The sequence below is a fragment of the Melanostigma gelatinosum genome (genome assembly GCF_949748355.1).
Source record: "Melanostigma gelatinosum genome assembly, chromosome: 6".
Taxonomy (NCBI): domain Eukaryota; kingdom Metazoa; phylum Chordata; class Actinopteri; order Perciformes; family Zoarcidae; genus Melanostigma; species Melanostigma gelatinosum.
The window spans coordinates 11,597,999-11,615,800 of NC_136639.1; the positions used below are offsets into that span (position 1 = coordinate 11,597,999).

General features: G+C 43.2%; 2 protein-coding genes across 2 annotated transcripts; one reads left to right on the forward strand and one right to left on the reverse strand.

Annotated features, from left to right (window-relative positions):
- Nucleotides 1-1,456: 1,456 nt before the first annotated feature.
- On the forward strand, nucleotides 1,457-5,258 carry adra1aa (adrenoceptor alpha 1Aa; the record flags this gene model as incomplete). The annotated part of the gene is made up of 2 exons (XM_079269628.1): nucleotides 1,457-2,354; nucleotides 4,714-5,258. The coding sequence occupies 2 exons, from the start codon at nucleotides 1,457-1,459 to the stop codon at nucleotides 5,256-5,258; spliced, it is 1,443 nt and encodes a 480-aa protein (XP_079125754.1).
- Nucleotides 5,259-9,092: 3,834 nt separating this feature from the next.
- On the reverse strand, nucleotides 9,093-16,849 carry LOC306778462 (dihydropyrimidinase-related protein 2-like). Its single transcript, XM_079269955.1, has 14 exons — nucleotides 16,587-16,849; nucleotides 14,048-14,136; nucleotides 13,732-13,916; nucleotides 13,391-13,555; nucleotides 13,110-13,171; nucleotides 12,895-12,975; nucleotides 12,739-12,807; nucleotides 12,478-12,598; nucleotides 12,221-12,377; nucleotides 11,860-12,001; nucleotides 11,570-11,740; nucleotides 10,954-11,133; nucleotides 10,620-10,827; nucleotides 9,093-10,521 (listed from the first exon to the last, which is right to left on the reverse strand). The coding sequence occupies exons 1-14, from the start codon at nucleotides 16,626-16,628 to the stop codon at nucleotides 10,430-10,432; spliced, it is 1,764 nt and encodes a 587-aa protein (XP_079126081.1). The 5' UTR covers nucleotides 16,629-16,849; the 3' UTR covers nucleotides 9,093-10,429.
- Nucleotides 16,850-17,802: the final 953 nt, after the last annotated feature.

Here is a 17,802-nt window from a genome sequence, read left to right on the forward strand (position 1 = left end):
AGTTAAGGAAATAGAACATTTTAGAAAATGTGTTCGATGAGAAGATTAATGGAGAAGATCAATAACATTCTCACATCTGTGCTGTAACGATGAAGCTAGAGCTAGCAGACAATTAGCTTAGCTTAGCAGTAAAAAACAAAAAAAGCAGTAAAAAATAATTAATAATTAATATTTATTATGATTATCTTCTGTTGTTGTCTTTTATATGTGCCAAAACTGTCCACTAACTAATCTGCCTACTTCCATATTTTAAAGCTCCCCAATTAACATGTTAAATATTGTTATGTAATTACAAAAAACATCTATTAATGACAATTGGTGTGTTATGGGCTGGACTTCTAGGTTCTAGTCGGTGGATTGCATTTGGACAGAGCGAGGCTAGCTTTTTCCATAAGTTATGTTAATTGCCTGCTGGCTGTAGCTTTATATCATAAAGAGGTGCAAAAAAAGGTCACAGTGTGATATTGATTTGTTTAGTGGAGGGATTAAGAGCAAGGTCAGGTTTATCTAGCTATTCTGGTTTGGCTCAATGCCATCTTGCGTTTTAATTGTGGGGAAGCTTCCTAGATGGTTCCGTGGAAAAAGAATATGGTTAGTTCTGATTTCTTTCTTACTCAACCTCATGTTGTGTTTTGTCGATAAGCACAACTTGAGTCCGTGGACACATTGATCTGACAGCAGCTGTGGCTCAGACGTTGTCTCTCGCCCACAGTCTTGATAGATCTGAGCCGTGATAACATGGAAAAGAAGTGCAAAAGTTACAAAACACACAAAACAAGGATGAATGCATGCTTTTGGGCTTTTCTGTATGATGAATGTGTGAATTCTCTCAAAGCAGATTCTTCTGTCTTTCTTTTTAAAGGCGCTGGATCGTGTTGCTGTGTTGAGGCTGAATCTGTCTCTGGGTTCAACACTGAAGAGCCTGGATGTTGACGACTGCTCACCTGCCGCCTTATACAGAAAAGTGGTTTCTGACTCCAATTTTTAAGACTTTGAAGGAATTGTATTCCAAAACTGCAGTTTTTGGTTCACAGAACATGCAGAGAGATTTTCTGAGATGTGAACACCCATCTGTGTATCCCATCTATAATGCTTTTCTAACAGGTTTTTTTTTGTACCAGCTGCATAATCACAGACTGTTTCAACATCACTAACATTTTCAAGATGGATTACCTGATTTCAGCACAGTAAATGTTGGTCTGCATATATTATACTTCCCTCTCAGTGTTTCTGCATGCGTCCTGGAGTTTTATTTTTCTTGATGTGCGTAATAGTTCATTTGGCAGAGGCATCATCATTCAAATGATGTTGTGACAAGACCGACTTAATGTGATCATTACTCAAATGGCTTTTATGAGAATGCACTGATGTCCCTTTGTGAAATAAAATAGATGGGTGTTACAGTCCACCTTTGCAACGCAGGACAGGGCCGAGCATCCGCTTCGTATTGGAATAGATGGTTCCTGTGCTGGACAACATGACCCCACCTCCTCCAACACAGAACTGCTCCAACTGCAGCCAGGTTTTAGTCCAAGAGCTTAACGTGGTCAAGGCTGTGGTTCTGGGCCTGGTTCTTGGCGTCTTGATTCTGTTTGGAATTGTGGGTAACATCCTGGTAATCCTCTCCGTGGTTTGCCATAGACACCTGCGGACAGTCACACATTATTTTATAGTTAATCTGGCAGTGGCAGATTTGCTGCTCAGCTCCGCTGTACTACCTTTCTCTGCTATTTTTGAGATTGTGGATCGTTGGGTGTTTGGACGGGCCTTTTGCAATGTTTGGGCAGCTGTGGATGTACTCTGCTGCACTGCTTCCATCATGAGCCTCTGTGTGATCTCTGTTGACCGCTACATTGGAGTCAGCTACCCTCTGCGCTACCCATCGATAGTGACAAAACGCAGGGCGCTGCTGGCAGTGATGCTGCTGTGGGTGCTGTCTGTCATCATATCTGTTGGACCTTTGTTTGGCTGGAAAGAGCCGGCACCTGAGGACGAGTCCATATGCAAGATCACGGAGGAGCCCGCCTACGCTATCTTCTCTGCTGTGGGCTCTTTCTACCTCCCTCTGGTCATCATACTGGTCATGTACTGTCGGGTTTATGTGGTAGCTCACAGGGAGAGCCGGGGCCTGAGAGAGGGCCACAAAACAGAGAAGTCCGACTCAGAGCGGGTGACACTCAGGATACACAGAGGCAACACAAGTGTATTAGAGGACGAGTCCCTTCGCAGCCGCACACATTTCGCCCTGCGACTGCTCAAGTTCTCGCGTGAGAAGAAGGCCGCCAAGACCTTGGGCATTGTGGTTGGCTGCTTCGTGTTGTGCTGGTTGCCCTTTTTCCTGGTGCTACCCATCGGTGAGTATTGTCATGTTCATCTTGTATGTGATATTCAATCATTTCAGAGAATGCCCAAGATCTATGTAGCATTTGTTTGAGCAAAGCAACAGTTGTTTAAACAAGTTCAACTGGAAATTTAGAGCATTCATTTGGTAGCAAACAACTATGTGTGATGTAAAGATATAGTGGAGTAATGTCTCCCTGCGCAGAGAATGTAGTCACTCTCCCCCGTGTGTTGTAAAGTTTTTAAAAAGTCCACCAGCACCTAAAGCTCACAACTTGACAAATGATAGCATGTTACTAAAACCAAAGATTAAAAAAAAAGCGTTAAAGCAGACTTTGTGTCCTTTGGACAGAGCCAAGCTGTTCCCACGTTTCCAGTCTGTATGCTGAACTAAATTAAACTGTCTCCTGGCACCAGATTAATATTGAACAGATATGAAAGTATTCTCATCGAAATCTCGGTGACAAAGGAAATGTGCATGTTTCCCACAATGTCACTATTCCTTTAAAGATGCACAGGACCGGTATTTTAAAGGAGCAATATAGGTCGTCAAGAACATTAATATAGCAGCAAAAAAAATATTTGCTCTGTAAAGATGTAGTGGAGTAATGTCTACCTGAGCAGAGAATGAAGTTGCTCTCTTTGTGTGTGCTGTTATCAGAGCTCCTCCTTGCTTTGTTGACATGGCCGGGCCGGCCCTGCATAGACTTTTAATGCACGGTAGTGAATGAGCGTACCCCACTCGGCTCATGGCCGTTGCTCGACACTGCTCTCATACGGCAGTTACAGCTAAGTTGCCCTAACCGACGGCGTTGCTGCAGAAGATAGTGCCCACCCTCTCGTTCCCCCTCACGTTAACACAGTTAGCAAAAGTGCTAAGTGCTCTGTTAGCTTTGAGCCACGTCGCCATGTTCAGAGCCGTTGAGAGGCAATAGAGATCTCGTATTATGCACCTTTCCTTTTTTAATCAATACCATTTCACATATTAAAAACAGATTCACATATTGAATAATCTCACACATATGAGTCAGACCACTTCAAGAAAGCTACTTAACTCCTGCATTAATTAATTTTATAGATCGATTGATGCCGCTGCCAGGTTTTTAAGTGCTAGCGATTTTAATGATGATTGAATTGCTATTTTGTGGGCACACTCTGAATTTACTGTCATTCATGGGAGCCTTGTGGCCTCTTGAGCAGCCTAGTAAATGTTGTGACTCGGCCAGGTAGACGCTCTATAAAGACGCTCTATAAATAGGTCCAATAAAATGTTTATATGTCTGACTGGCACAGGTGCTCTCCTCTCTGTAAACAAAAGCATAGCACTTCCGACCAACATATATTTCAAACGGATATCTTTGAATGAAGCTTAAAGTAATTTCTTCCTGTCTCACTTCATCACAATGGCAGTCCAGGACTGACCGATAAAGCCATCACATCAGTGTCAGACTTTATTTGATGTTCCCGTCTCCTACTGTCCCTGAAGTGTGCTTGAGGGGAACTCGCACGGCTTGCAACTGTATGTGCTGGAGACTGGAGTCAATATGATGGGAATGTGAGAAGGAAATATGAGATATATGACAAAACCCTCACAAATCCCTCTGGGCTGTTTTTTATTTATTCAATGCTATTATGCTTGTAAATTTAGCTGCTGCCATTTGGCTTTTGCTTTTCTTGACTGGGAAATAAGAAAAAGCCTTAGCTTACCAATGCTCCCCATCTCATCCTGGCATCAGACTGCATACCGCTGCCACAAGTCTCTGGACAATGAGAGATGTATGAGTAAATTACCAAGCAATAGTTTGGTTTTGTCGCGTAGAGCTGGATACATCATGATTGTTTGATTTGGTTTATTGCAGCAGCCTACACATTATTTTGAGAAAAATGAATCGTGGGAATTTGATCTTGTCAAAAAATTGAAAATGATGAGTTGTTTTAGCTCTGTTTGTTTGTGGATTGCCCTCTTCTCTCCTTGACATTTCAGGTAAATTAAAGAATAACTCCATGAAGTGATTGATGAAAAGAAAAATTAAATTTTCACTCTGGGTGTGGCCGGGTGTGGTCAGAAGTGCACTCTGTTGCACCTTTAACCACAATGATGTCAGGATGTACTGACACCCCCTGAAGTACACGTCTACATCACAACAAAAGGGGGAAAGTTACACTCCTGTAGGTTTAAAACACGGGTTGCTCATGAGGATCCAGATATTACCTACAGAATCAACCAACTCTGCAATTCCCTTCAGCTCTGCTCTGCGTTTCAGCGTCAATCAGATCATTGTTTCGGTTTCATTCGGTTTCATTCGGTTGGGATATTGTCGTTCCTTCTGCTGTCCTGTTAATGCAATGTTTATCACCCTAATGTTCCCACAGGCTCCATCTTTCCCGCATACAGACCTTCAGACACTGTCTTCAAGATCACGTTCTGGCTCGGTTACTTCAATAGCTGCATCAACCCCATCATTTACCCGTGCTCCAACCAGGAGTTTAAGAAAGCTTTCCAGAGTTTACTCGGAGGTCACTGTCTGAGAAAGACACCCAGCCCACACCATTATCATCTGAGGGCAGGTCAGAGTCAAACTCAGGGTCACAGTCAGCCCCTCACTCTGGGACTGGACAGCAGGGGGGCGCCCTGTCGACTCAGCCCTTCCTCCTCCATGGCCCTGTCCAGAACCCCCTCCTCCAGGGACAGCAGGGAGTGGAATGTCTTTCCCGGAGGCCCCTCAGGTGGATCAGGACCGGCCAAGACAAGCAGGGATAAAGTGGCCAAACTCTGCAGTAAAAGCTTCCATCGGACCTGCTGCTGTGTCTTGACTCCTCCGCAGGGGTCAAATTGCGCCCAGCCGCCTCCAGTCGGAAACCTTCCCACCATTAAAATCCACCAACTGTCCCTGTCAGAAAAAGGAGAGCCTGTATAGCCACTATAATCCTTCATCCATTAGTCATGACTCCGCTTTCAATGTCACAGATGAGAATATATTTCCTTTTGTACAGTTGGATGAGTTGTATTGGCTGGTGGCTGCTTTGAATTTTTATATTTAAAAAAATCTCAGCTTTGATAACATTTTGTGATTCTTCCTGGATGTATGATTGTCAAAGAAAAACAAAATATCTACATTTATCATACATATTTTATTTGACCCCTTTAAGAAGATGGCTTTTATGCTTTCTAAAAACAAACTGTAGCAGAATACAGCTTAGAAGGGAAGAAAATAAAGCAAATGTGTATCAAATTTTGTAAAAATAAAAAAGAATCCCTAGTGGATCAAAAGAAAAATTCCTCATAGTAAAGAGAACACAATATTACAATGTGTTTACATGTTTTATATTCCCGAAGAACAGTTCAAATGTATAAAAAATGTTCATAGGAAACTTTATATGTTGCATGATTTCACCAAAAATTCAAAAAATGCTGGTCAGTGGTGCTCCTGTTGTCTCCAAAGTGTGCCTAATGCTGTTCCTGTTGTCAAAATACTGTTTGTACACTGCTCCGTACAGAGTGAAAATGAACGGACTTTGCTGCTCCCACGTCACATTACAATAAATTTGTATGTCATATTCCTAAGAAAGGGATTCATGAGGGCATTTGTGGACTCCTGTGGTTTCATTTGGATGATTCACTGAATACAGCCCCTGAAAGCATCCAGTTCATCTATTCACATGTCTACAATCGCATGTACCGAGAAGCAGTGCCAGGTGGATGTCTTAACATACTTCTGTGGAATTTCAACTGACCTTGTGGTTTGTTGACCTCAATCCTGACCGGCCCACAAGCCTCTTAAAAAAATCCCCCAGATTTAGAAATGTCAAGTTAAGTCATACACAGTCTCAGACATTCTTGCCTCAGGCTGTACTCCTTGTTTCAGGACTTTTTTTAGTTACCATCCATATGCAAAGACTTTTATGAGATCTGCTGCGGGGGTGCTGTTTTCCAGCGCAAAGGAGAAAAAACAAGTGTGTAGTTAGTGTCTCTCTGGGTACCAAGCGGCATCAAAGGACAAGAGGACATTCTCTGCCAACGATTGATTTATGTTCTCCTTCTGTAGTACCAAGATGTACTCCCGTTGCGAGTGCGAAAAGGACGGGATGCAGTTGTGTGTTAAGTGCAGTAGAAGTGGCGTCAACAGCTTACCCACAGGGGACGGCAATGCAGCAAGAGTGCTTGTCTGTGTCCGCGTTGTCATTGACTGACACGTCTGTGAACCTTTACATCACACCATCTCTGCACAGATGCTATTCGGAGAGGAAGCTACCAGCACCAGCAATAAACTACAGATGATTCAGATGACAGAGTTCACCCCTCCCTCTTTTGTCTCTCTCTCTACAGAAAGTGCTGGCATTATGAACAAAACCTCAGCCAACAGATATCTGTGTGCCACGCTTGATAAAGATATTTCATCTTCCAAATGCAATAGCTGTAATGAATACCATAATTAGATCTGCATCCTTGCAGGAGTCCGATATTAGATTGGAACAGACCAAGAACACCACCAATTTGTTTCACCATACTCCCTAATTGTATGTTTTCATGTTTAAATGATCAATGTTAAAAGATTACAATCATTGACTCTGAAAGGGAATACAATTAATCATGAATGCTAAAAATAGTAGTGTCTGCGTTCCAGTGGATTGAAAGCACAGCACTGCTGGTGACTCATGTTTGCCTTTCCCAGGAGGACTCGGGTAGTCCTCCTGGTGCATTTAGTTTTCTCTCTAAAGCTCTCATTAGTGACGGTAAAGTTATTGACATTATAGGATTCCCCTTTCAGGTTCAATCAGTGCATTCATCATGCTAAGTCCTAATTGGACAACTGTCAAGCAGCCAGGGGGCATCACTCACTGAGCTGTTGGCTGTTGCTGATGTGTGCATTCACTGTGAAGTTGCTCAGTTCATTTTACCGGCAGCTCCCTGTGGGTGATGTGTCTTAAAAAGCAAATGCTGCGCATCACGACTGTGCCTCCACCTAGTGTCTCACTGCCTATCTGCAGTTACTCCATCCACAGCGGATGTGGGTGGAGTGTGACACATTTTAATTTGAGGTCACTTTGTGTTCCATGTCAAACTGTTTTAGGATTTTTAAATGTCTGTAAAAGCATAATTATCATAAGGACGTTGGAGACAGTGCTGCGTTGGTGAACTTCTATTTAACTAATTACAATTATTTGATGAAAAGTAAAGTAAAAGTAGCCATACACCATTCAAAAATGCTGCACCAAGAGTGAAGTATTCATGATGCAGAAAAATGACCCCTATGAGAATACAACTACAAAAATGTGAAAAAATATATCTATTTGCATCTGATATGTTTGTTGCACAAAAAAGTTCAGTTAAAGAGTTAAAAATGACATCTACTCCCCATTGAAAAATCTTGAATTTACAAATGTGGAAACACAAGATGTGTCCTACGTTACTGAGAAGTCTGTTCTCAGTCAATATGCGCAGGAAGTTTAATTAAAGTTCCCACATCATGCTAGAGTAGGTTGGATACTGGACCACGACTGATCTCCAAACGAGTTGTGAAGTCACAAAACCAGCTTGTATATGTACACACCTTAAATTGAGAGTTCATGTACAGCACAGAGAAACTTGAATGAGAAAACAGCCTTCTCATCTAAACTCGGCACATACATCATTCTGTGAGTGGATTGTTACTTTAAATATCCGAGTGTTGGATTCTAAATACTGAGACATCTGTGAGCAAGAAGCATTTCACACTTGGAGCTCATTGAGTAGCGAATGAAATGAAAGAAAAACAGGAACAATACATTATATTTTATAAGTTCATCAAATGTTTTTGTTTGTAAAATCTCAATCTGCAATGAAACCAGTATGCTGTCAGACAAATGCTTTGAAATGTAGAGAAGTAGTTCCGTTAAAAATGGAAAATGTGTAAATTAGATGACATCGCTCCACTCAGGACCCATGTTTTTAAAAAATTGTGCAGTTTGTCAGCTGAATGAGCAAAAATGCAAAATTAGGAGGAATACGAACAGTTTCTAGTCTTTTAAAGTTAATTTTCATGGAAAAATTGGTGACTCATAAACTATCAAAACCTAAATGTTTATGAACATCATCCCTACGTTTCTCATAATTTACCAAATTATATATTTTTCCAGGAATGAAATTTTTAGGATACTGTAGAATACTGTGTCATTTCAATACATTTTTGTTAACTTGTTCATGTATATCTATATATATATAAATATATAAAGACAATACCATAGCTTTCATTTTTATTATTTTAATCCACTGAAGTCAACACAGATAGGGTCAAATGCTGACAAGACTGATGATTTCCCCCCCCCCCCCCCCCCCCCCCAAAACCCTGGTAGATCCTACAAAACATACATGACCAAGAGTATCACACTTGCTGGGAGAGGGGCAACACAGTGCTCAACATCACAACTCAATAACCACCACCATGACGCTTCCCCAAATGTAAATCACTTCACATTATAGCTTGGCATACAAAACTTACACTTGACAAGGCAATGAGGAAGAAATAATCCAGTGTTTTACAGTATGGCCGCACCGTGCCGTGAAACTGACGACCCGCTGTGGTTTAGCGAGTACAGTTACAACCTCGAGTGGATCAGGTGCCGACAGTGTTGGGCATTTAGAGGTGGTAAGAAAGGAGAAACTGGATATCTGATAATTCATTCACGACACCAACACCGAGAACAGGGGACACATCATCAACGCACTGTGGGGGGGGGGGGGGGGGGGGGGGGGGGGGGGGGGGGGGGGGGGGGGGGATTTCATATACATACCGAAGCATTTTTATCAGGTCTCAAAGATCATGGTTCCACGTCTTTAAAGAGCCGTCATAGATACAGTGTGCTGTCAATATCTTACAGAACAGGCAGGCAAGTAGTTTGTATTCTAAAACATACAGACATATCCAACACAAATAAAAAGTTGCAAGCTCACATACATTTTTTTATCATTTGGATTGTTACGAGTGCAAAACATATTTTGTCAAAAGTGGGTGAATGGCGAGTGCTGTGTTGGGTGTGGACATCATCTGCACGTATACAGCAATGGTCATATAGCACCAGGTGCAGAGAAGTTGTCGGCAAAGCTCCCGTCTAGCTTCTTCGTAGCGTCCGTCTGTATCCTGAACAATATACACCGGTCGGATTATTGGAAGCTTGTTGCCCTGACAATCTCTTTAATAAATATGAGGGAAAACCCAAATGATGAGATGAGGGAAAAGGTTCACGCGACTCAAGACGACATGTAATGTGCCAGCCATTTCTCTCTCCCATATTCAGGCTGGAGTTGAAGGTGTAGTTCAACCATAAAATACCCTTTCAGTGCAGTCAGCGCTTTCCAAAATGACTTAACGTGATAAAAAAGATACATTGATTATTTTTTAACAAATGAACTACAATTCAAAAGGAGGAGGAAGGTGAATTGTTCTGTTTTACACAGTATCTACACAAAGATCAAATAACGCAAACTTCAGACATAATTAGGTGCTGAAATGCAGAAACTATGTTCTTCAGTCTAAATCTTTCATGATGAGCATTTAGATTTATGTAACATTTTTGTACTGAAACAGCAACCTTACAGCTCAACGGTGTTACAAAATGGACAATGGAGGCTTTTCACTCCACTCCATCTGTTAAATGAACAGCGCATTGAGAACGATTGTGAACACCTGCAGTTTCTAAAACGCCTGCTCGTCAAACTAACCTCTTCTTTTCTGTCAATTTTCTGAGCCAAGAGGGCAACTTATCAGCTCAAACAAGTACAGCAAAAACGATACAGAAATGTAAACAAATTAATTTCATCAATTATCAAACTGGGTTTAACAAAAACACCAAAACAAAAAGCTGCTTCAATTCACTTGATCCTTCTTTGACAATGGAATATGGCAGGAAAGATGAAACAGTGTGGAATAGTGCTTTTCTCTTCTTCTTTTTTTGCACAGTGACATCATGGTAGTGTGTGAATAAGAATGGATGGAGTGCTTGTGTGTGGGGTGCAGGGGGAGTCAGAGGTGACCAGATGTGATGTGACAGCGGAAAGAGTGGCCTCTGGTCCCGTGTTGCCCTGAACCCCTGGCTCAGTTTAGGAAAGAGCCTAGCCGAGGTTGGTGATGTTGGCTTTCCCACCAGGTGGAGCCACGATGCGTTGAGTGTTGCGACGAGGAATGTTGTCATCAACTTGGGCGCCTAAAAAAAAAAATCAACATAGAACAAACACATTATAACCTAATTGCCTTGTTGTGAACAAGGCCGGCTGGCAGGAACGAACGTGTGCTTTCACTCACCAGACAGACTGAAGCCAGACTGGTGAAGGTTGCGCACTGGCTGGTGAGTAACCTGCTGCTGCTGCTGCTGCTGTTGCTGCTGCTGCTGCTGCTGCTTGGCAGGGGAAGTCTTCACTGAGGAGACTGTGGACATCACCTTGGGAGTCACGGTCACCTCGCACACCGGCCCGTCATACTGGCCCCTGGGGACCCCTCGCAACTCTGTGAGCTAAACATACAGGCCAATCAATCAGACCAGAAGCTGACCGGCTAACTGTATTGGAAGATTTTAGTTTCTGTATAACTGGATTAGTGCGCCTGGTCGGAGGTGCGACTACCTGCGATCAGAACTCACCCTGCTGCGAGCCTTTATCTTCTTGTAAACGTGGTCAGAGAAGGGTTTGCGGCTGATGTAGCGACCGCAGCCCTCCGTGGGGTGAAGGCTGCCCTCCTCCAACACAATCTTGCCCTGGCTGATCACCACCACAGGTCCTCCGCGCAGTTCTGTGCCCTCAAAGATGTTATACTCCACAGCCTGGGGAGCAAAAAAGAAAAGAAAGAACTTTACTGAATACAGAATGTAAACTGGTTTTCAATAGGACATTGTGTAGCAGTACATCTGAAAGTTGTTGTTCTGTCTGTTCGCACAGGATACTGTTACAGTACATAATAACAATAAAGAAATTAAGTTCACTTTTTTAAATGATTAAACTGGTGTTTGACTGTGAACTCTATTCTCAAAGCTAATTGTCACCTGGATTGTGTGTTATTCTGTGCCACTTAATCTATTGTTGCTCCTGTGTTAGTGCCTCCAACAGCCGCTGCACCTCTCTTCTTAACAGAGCTGCTTCAGCATGTTATGCACACATCATGCGCAAACTTAAACAATAAAGTCTTAACATGTCTAGGACACGTACATTATGAAAATACACTGTGAATAAGAGTGAAAACAGGCAAAGTAACCCTCTGACCAGGTTGTGGCTCTTAGCTGAGATGATCTTAGTGACATCCGGGTCCCACAGCACGAGGTCGGCATCAGACCCCACAGCGATGCGGCCCTTGCGAGGGAACAGGTTGAAGATCTTGGCCGCGTTCGTGCTGGTCACCGCCACAAACTGGTTCTCATCCATCTTGCCAGTCACCTATTAGGACAACACATTTGCATCTAAACGTGTGCAAAGGCTGACAAGGTCATTTGCTCCCAAGTACTTCATGAGAGGAATTTTTGGAATGCGTGACAAGTGGGTCGGATCGAGCTCACCACACATTTGTCCCAGATTAGGGACATCCTCTCCTCGGTGCCGTTAGTGCCCTCTGGGATTAGGGTGAAGTTATCTTTGCCTATTGCACGCTGAGATGTCTGGAAAGTGCAATGAGCACTACCAGTCACCTGCAAGTCCCCGCTAGAAAAGAACCAAAGCAAGAAGACTAAGGACACGTTTTACATCGCCAATTACTCGTGATAAAAGCATGACATTCATCTGTTAAACTTAATATTCTCTCTTTGTATTAAGTAGGCGTACGTAAAGGGCATAGCTTGGTAAAACTAGAATGCAGCACACAGCAGTAGCACACGTCAAATGTTGGCATGTTATCTTCAGGTCCTGGCACAGAGCGCCTACCATGACAGCAGAGAGTTGAGGTAGTCGGGGGTGGTGGGATCTGGACTGAGCGGTGGAGAAGTGACATAGGTTGCTGCCTTTGCCCAGTTCTTGCTCCAGTAATGGGTACCATCTGTGCCCAAGCTGGCAGATATGGGCTCTCCGTAAACCACCGCACCTAAAAGGAGGAGACAGGAGGCTGTCAGCACAACAAAAAAAGGACAGACAGACTACAGAAGATATGCAAAGAAAAGAAAAATCTAAATTTCTATTCTTACCCTTTTTCCTGGCAAGAGCAATGACATCAGCAGCACTCTTGCTCATCACCTTGGTGACGTAGAGGGGACAGTTGGTCTGATTGGCTATGGTGACAGAACGATTTACTGCCTCGGCCTCCACCTGCAGACACACAAAGTCAGATTCATCAGCCTGGTCTCCATGCTGCTCTTCTTGCTTGTACTGTATCCTGCATCTTTTGATCTTAAAAGTACACGATCACAAAAGTCTTTCTCTTTCGAGAGGCCAGTGCTCCATCTTACCTCCTCTGGGCGGCTGAGTGCATGGCCTTCAGGGCCAGAGATCCCCAGCTCTAGAATACGTCTCTGCTCCTAAAAAGATACCACACAAGAACATTAGAATCCAAAATGGCAATAGCTGCTTACGGCTGAGACCAACTGTATTGGTGGTTCCGTTACCTCTGCAATGATGTCTCCGTTCTCAGCATGCACCTGTGCAATGGCTCCGAGGTCTCTGATTACACCGAACACCTCATAGATCTTAAAGAAAACGGTACAAACAGATCAGCTCGTGGTCGCCAGCTTCCACCCCAAAGACTTCTAACAGACTCAAAAACATATGCTGTGACAGACAGCTGCAGAGCTCGCTAATATTAACCAGAAGCCGAGCGTACCTCAGAGTCAGAAAGTTGGAAAACACCCTTATAAGCCAAATAGACCAGGAAAGAGTTGACACCTGAAGATAGAAAACTTATGAGAGAAAACAGCCAAAAGGTGGAATAAGGAGAGCAAAAGAGGGGAAACCCAGAGCAAAGGGGAAAAGTAAAATCAAAAGGATAAGAAAAATTACAGCAGAAACATTTCAGTCACTGTTTCGTAGTCAGTTTTCCCCATGCAAGAAACCCTTCTTCATTTTTAAACTCGATGTGTGCGAAGAGGGAATCTGCCGGCGTACCATGATCCTTCACTAGGGCCTCCATCTCTTCTTGAGTGTCTTTGTTCCACTCGGTGATGTCCACATGCAGAGAATAGTCGCAGCAGGACTTGCTATCAGCCCACTCCCTCCACTGTTTGAAGGCTGCAACCAGGCTGACGCCAGGCTCCGGCACCACGTGGTCAACTGTGAAACACAAACAAACAGGTTGGATTTTAAAAAGGTCCGCAGGCAAACCGCGTAATCAAATCACACGCTCGGCGGCAAGCACATCTGCAATGTTATAATCCCCGCGACGGTACCACTGTGCTTTAAAGCTGGTTGAAAAACACTCATGGGAATGTGTCGGAGATAATACATACGGATCATCGTCGTCCCCCCAGCCAGGGCCGCCTTGGTGCCCTGGTAGAAGTCGTCTGCTGACACCATGCCTCGGTCAGGCATCTGGAATCGGGTGTGCACGTCGATGCCCCCGGGCATCACCATTCTCCCATGAGCCTCTATGATCTTAACTCCCCCGGGAACAATGAGGTTGTCGCCGAGTTGCCTGAAGGAGACAAATGAAAGGAAAATAACATGAAATGAATGAAGGGAACGTGATAAAAACAAAGACAATCTAGACTCCAAGAGTCAGAGTAACAGGTAGGAGTTAGGTTCCAATCTTCAAATCGAACTTACTTGATGACTCCATCCTCCATGTAGATATCAGCCAGGAATGACTGATCATCATTCACTATCTTTGCTCCTTTGAGGAGGAGACGGTCACTCTGAAAGGAGGAGACAGAACTTTACATCATCCACAAACCACAAAATGATCCAGCTTCCTAAAAGAGCGAGAAATCATCTCTTTTAATCCCGTGTGGCTAATAGTCCATTCCTTAAGTCAAGAGTAAAATTGACCGATTTCAAAGACAAATGACTTACTTAACAGAAAATAACTTTGGGACAACTTCAGTGATTCATTTCGCGCAGAGTATTTCCCTGTTTGTTCAGAGAACAAGAAAGATTTTTAGTGAAGCAGAGACAATGCTGCTAATGTTGGTCATAGCTAATAGTCACCATTTCGCACATAAACCGTAGATCAATCCACACCGTCATCCTGTTGAATCTATAACTTATAGAGAGGTTATCCTACATGATCTCGTCACACATAATAGACACTTCATCTGAGGCCAGTCTTGATCCAAGCTCTCGAGTAAGAGCACAAACTCTCGAGCGCCACAATTAATTCAACCTGTATGAGATGAAAAGAGGACTCGCAGGCCAGAGGCTGGCCTACTTCTCTTGCAGGCTTGCTAGGGTCTCTGAGGACAGTCGGGAGAGCTAATGAAGACACAAGTAGTTTACTGCAAACCTCAACGCAGGAAACACTCAGATTCTAATGTCCAGAGAGGGTGGACAGGGACAGCGGGAATGCACTAAAAGTCATGGCTGTATTATTGACATGAGGCCATTAGTATACTATAGAATAAATTGGTCAGAGATGATCCATACCTCAGCTCAAAATGGCTTTCATTGAGCATTGCTGCAGTCCGTAAATCTATAAATCAATGTGTCATTGTGTAAAATAAAAACACACATGCGCTTCTTTGCCCTGCCTTTGGCCCGATGTCAGCTGGGATCGGCTTCAGCTCTCACGCCACCGTGAACAGGATACGAGGTTAAAGATGGACGGACGCACTTCTCCGCAATAAAAAAACGGCCCCTCGTGATTCATCCTGTAATCTGCAGTCATACAACTGAATTGATTAATAAGAACTGAATGTACTTCGTGAAGGGTTCCGTGTCAAGAGCGTAGGCTGTACTCGAAATGGAAGTAGGAACTGTTTGTAACACTGTAGAAAATAATAGAAACACTTGTCAGTATGACACAATTCAATGCAGTAGCACCACAGAACCTGAACATAATGTTCTTTCATGAAGGTAGGATTTATTGCAGGACTATTATCATCAGACTGTATTATTTTTAGCTGCATCTAAGAAAACAGAAATTGACAAACTCAAAAATCTGCAGAAATATTAAAAAAAACATTTCCCAGTTGTATTTATTGTCTTTTTAGCCAAATTAACCTAAGTGTGCTCATTGTGACTATCTTTTTAATTGACTGCAGAAAATGAATCAGTGCTTAAAATAATGAATATGTTTCTGTCATCCTGCGAACAGATAAAGTGACTGTGTGGTGGTACTTTGGTGGTACTAGATACGACTGTATGTTTGAATGAATCCAGTTACTGTTGTTCAGGGAAAAAGCCTTGTGTAGATGTTTTGTTAAAAGCTCAGCAGAGTGAAACTGCAGATTCTGCTTCATTCCAAACTAATAAGTGGTGTCTGGAGGAGCATGTCTGCATGTTGTGTGTGAGATGTCAGGGCCTCTATGTTTATGACCCTGGACCTGTGAGAGAGTCCTAGACAACAGATCAAAACAGAGCATGACCCCCGAGCTGAGACATTGCTCTTAAATGATCAAACTTAGAGAAGTTTCTCCTTATATGCCTTCAGCTACAACAGCTGCATGATGAAAGCTTAGAGGGGAAAAAACTGTTTGGATGGGTGCTGTCCAATGACCTACTTTACTAAAGAGGTTTTACTTCTTTTAACTATCCCGGCATCCCTACTGTAGGCCCTTAATGCTGTGCTGTCTGGTTGAAAAGCTGCACCGCAACGCAAAACAGACATTGAACTGTTAAATCTCAATTTGACACAGTATATCACAGAAATCAGGAATCAATAACGAGCTTGTCCTATAGCTGCAGAATTTGAAGTTTTTGCAAAGACGTAGTGAAGACAATGAAGGGAGCAAGATGTCAGAGGATGGAGGATGAAAGATGAGGGGATGACAGTGAAGGAACCTGCGAGCTGAGGATGCTGTCATGGAGACAGAGGAGGAGAGCTAACAGCTACGAGCGGCAGCTAAAGGAGCAAAGAGAGACACGTACTACCAAAGCTCCACATTAGAAAACGCCAAAGAGCTCGCTGCAAGTGCAAGCCCCCCCCGCTGGCTGGTTATCATCGTTCATCCTCTCGGTGTGATGAGCTGAAGCACGGCTGCTGCTGCTGCTGCTGGTGACAGCGTCGGTGTCAATGAATGGACGCGACAGCTAAACGTCGGGCTAGTTTTTGGTCTAATCCTGAGGCTCACCGCACGTTACACACAACAAAAAACACCACTACCGACGGATAAATGTCATATTCTTCATGTAATAAAACAATACTCACTGTAATTCGCGGAATGTTCTTCTTTCCTTGGTACCCCGACATTTTGAAGATCCCTCTGACACAGCTGTCCACTGCCTCTCGGCTAACGCTAAGCTAGCTAGACTGGAACACCTCAGCTGCCTATGAAAGGATGAATGGATGCTCTGCTTGTTGGCAAGTCGACGCACTGGGCGATCGGTGCCTATCTGACGATGTACGGTTTGCACAGTGCAGCCTAACAGATAATAACAAATGCGTGGTTATATCTTTGCCTCACAGTCCTATCCTTGGATTTGCTGCTGGAATGGGTCCCTGAAGACCAGGCAAGCACTAACAAGAGAAGGGCCACAAAGAGGTATCGCGCATGCGCACTGCCCCGCCCTGCTGCGTTATCAGTATGGGGTAAACAGGTTAAGCATCACCTGTTTAATTGAATCTGTTTTACAGGCTACCTTATATTAGTAATCCAAGTTGTCTCTGACATGGATACACTTTTAATTACCCTGTGTATAGTTGGGAAGAATTAAAACATTATATACAAGTGTGTGAGCAATGTCAAAATGTAATGTCATGATTCCATTATGATACCAATCTGACTCCTAGATTCTTGCTTCTTAGCACTGATGGAACATAATCTGATATGGTACTTGACATTATAATACTATTACATTATTAAGCAGGGCCTGCCTGCCTATGAACAAGCAACGATCTGTCAAGTGGATAAAAAAAGGGTAAATTCCATGCAATCAAAAGGCAAAATCTGACCTCTCTGATGGACCACAACGGACTAGACTAAAATATGCGAGTCAGGCATGCAAGGACAGGATTATAAGCAACTAAAAATGCATCACATCCATTTATAATGTTGCCCCCTCATCTTTTCTTCATTGTTATTGATAATGGACAATGAACAAATCAAAGAGAAGATGCTTTGTAGAGACATGGCCCTTGAGCCGGATCCTTAGCCCCAAACTGTAGCGCGGCCAACTGTGGAAGTACAACGCACCTTCCAGATTAGTATGTGTACAACTGAGAGCGCTCTCAGTTCATCTTTCCTGGGTTAAAAAAAAGTTACAAATGCATAGCTATTTTTATGCATCTTAAGATGTAGTACAAACACAAATAAGTAAGTAATATGGAATTTATTTTGGAATGATTGTGTTAACAGAGCTAGGTTACCACAGGAGTTAAGGGACAATAAGTTGGAAGAGGAGTTTAAACCTCACCTAAACGAGAA

Coding starts and splice junctions, on each gene's coding strand:
- LOC306778462 (XM_079269955.1), bottom strand. CDS start 16,628: ATGTCGGGGTACCAAGGAAAGAAGAACATTCCGCGAATTACA. Junction 13,917..14,047: donor ATGGAGGATGGAGTCATCAA/GTAAGTTCGATT, acceptor TGTCTCCTTCAG/GCAACTCGGCGACAACCTCA. Junction 10,522..10,619: donor GTCTGGCTTCAGTCTGTCTG/GTGAGTGAAAGC, acceptor TTTTTTTTTTAG/GCGCCCAAGTTGATGACAAC.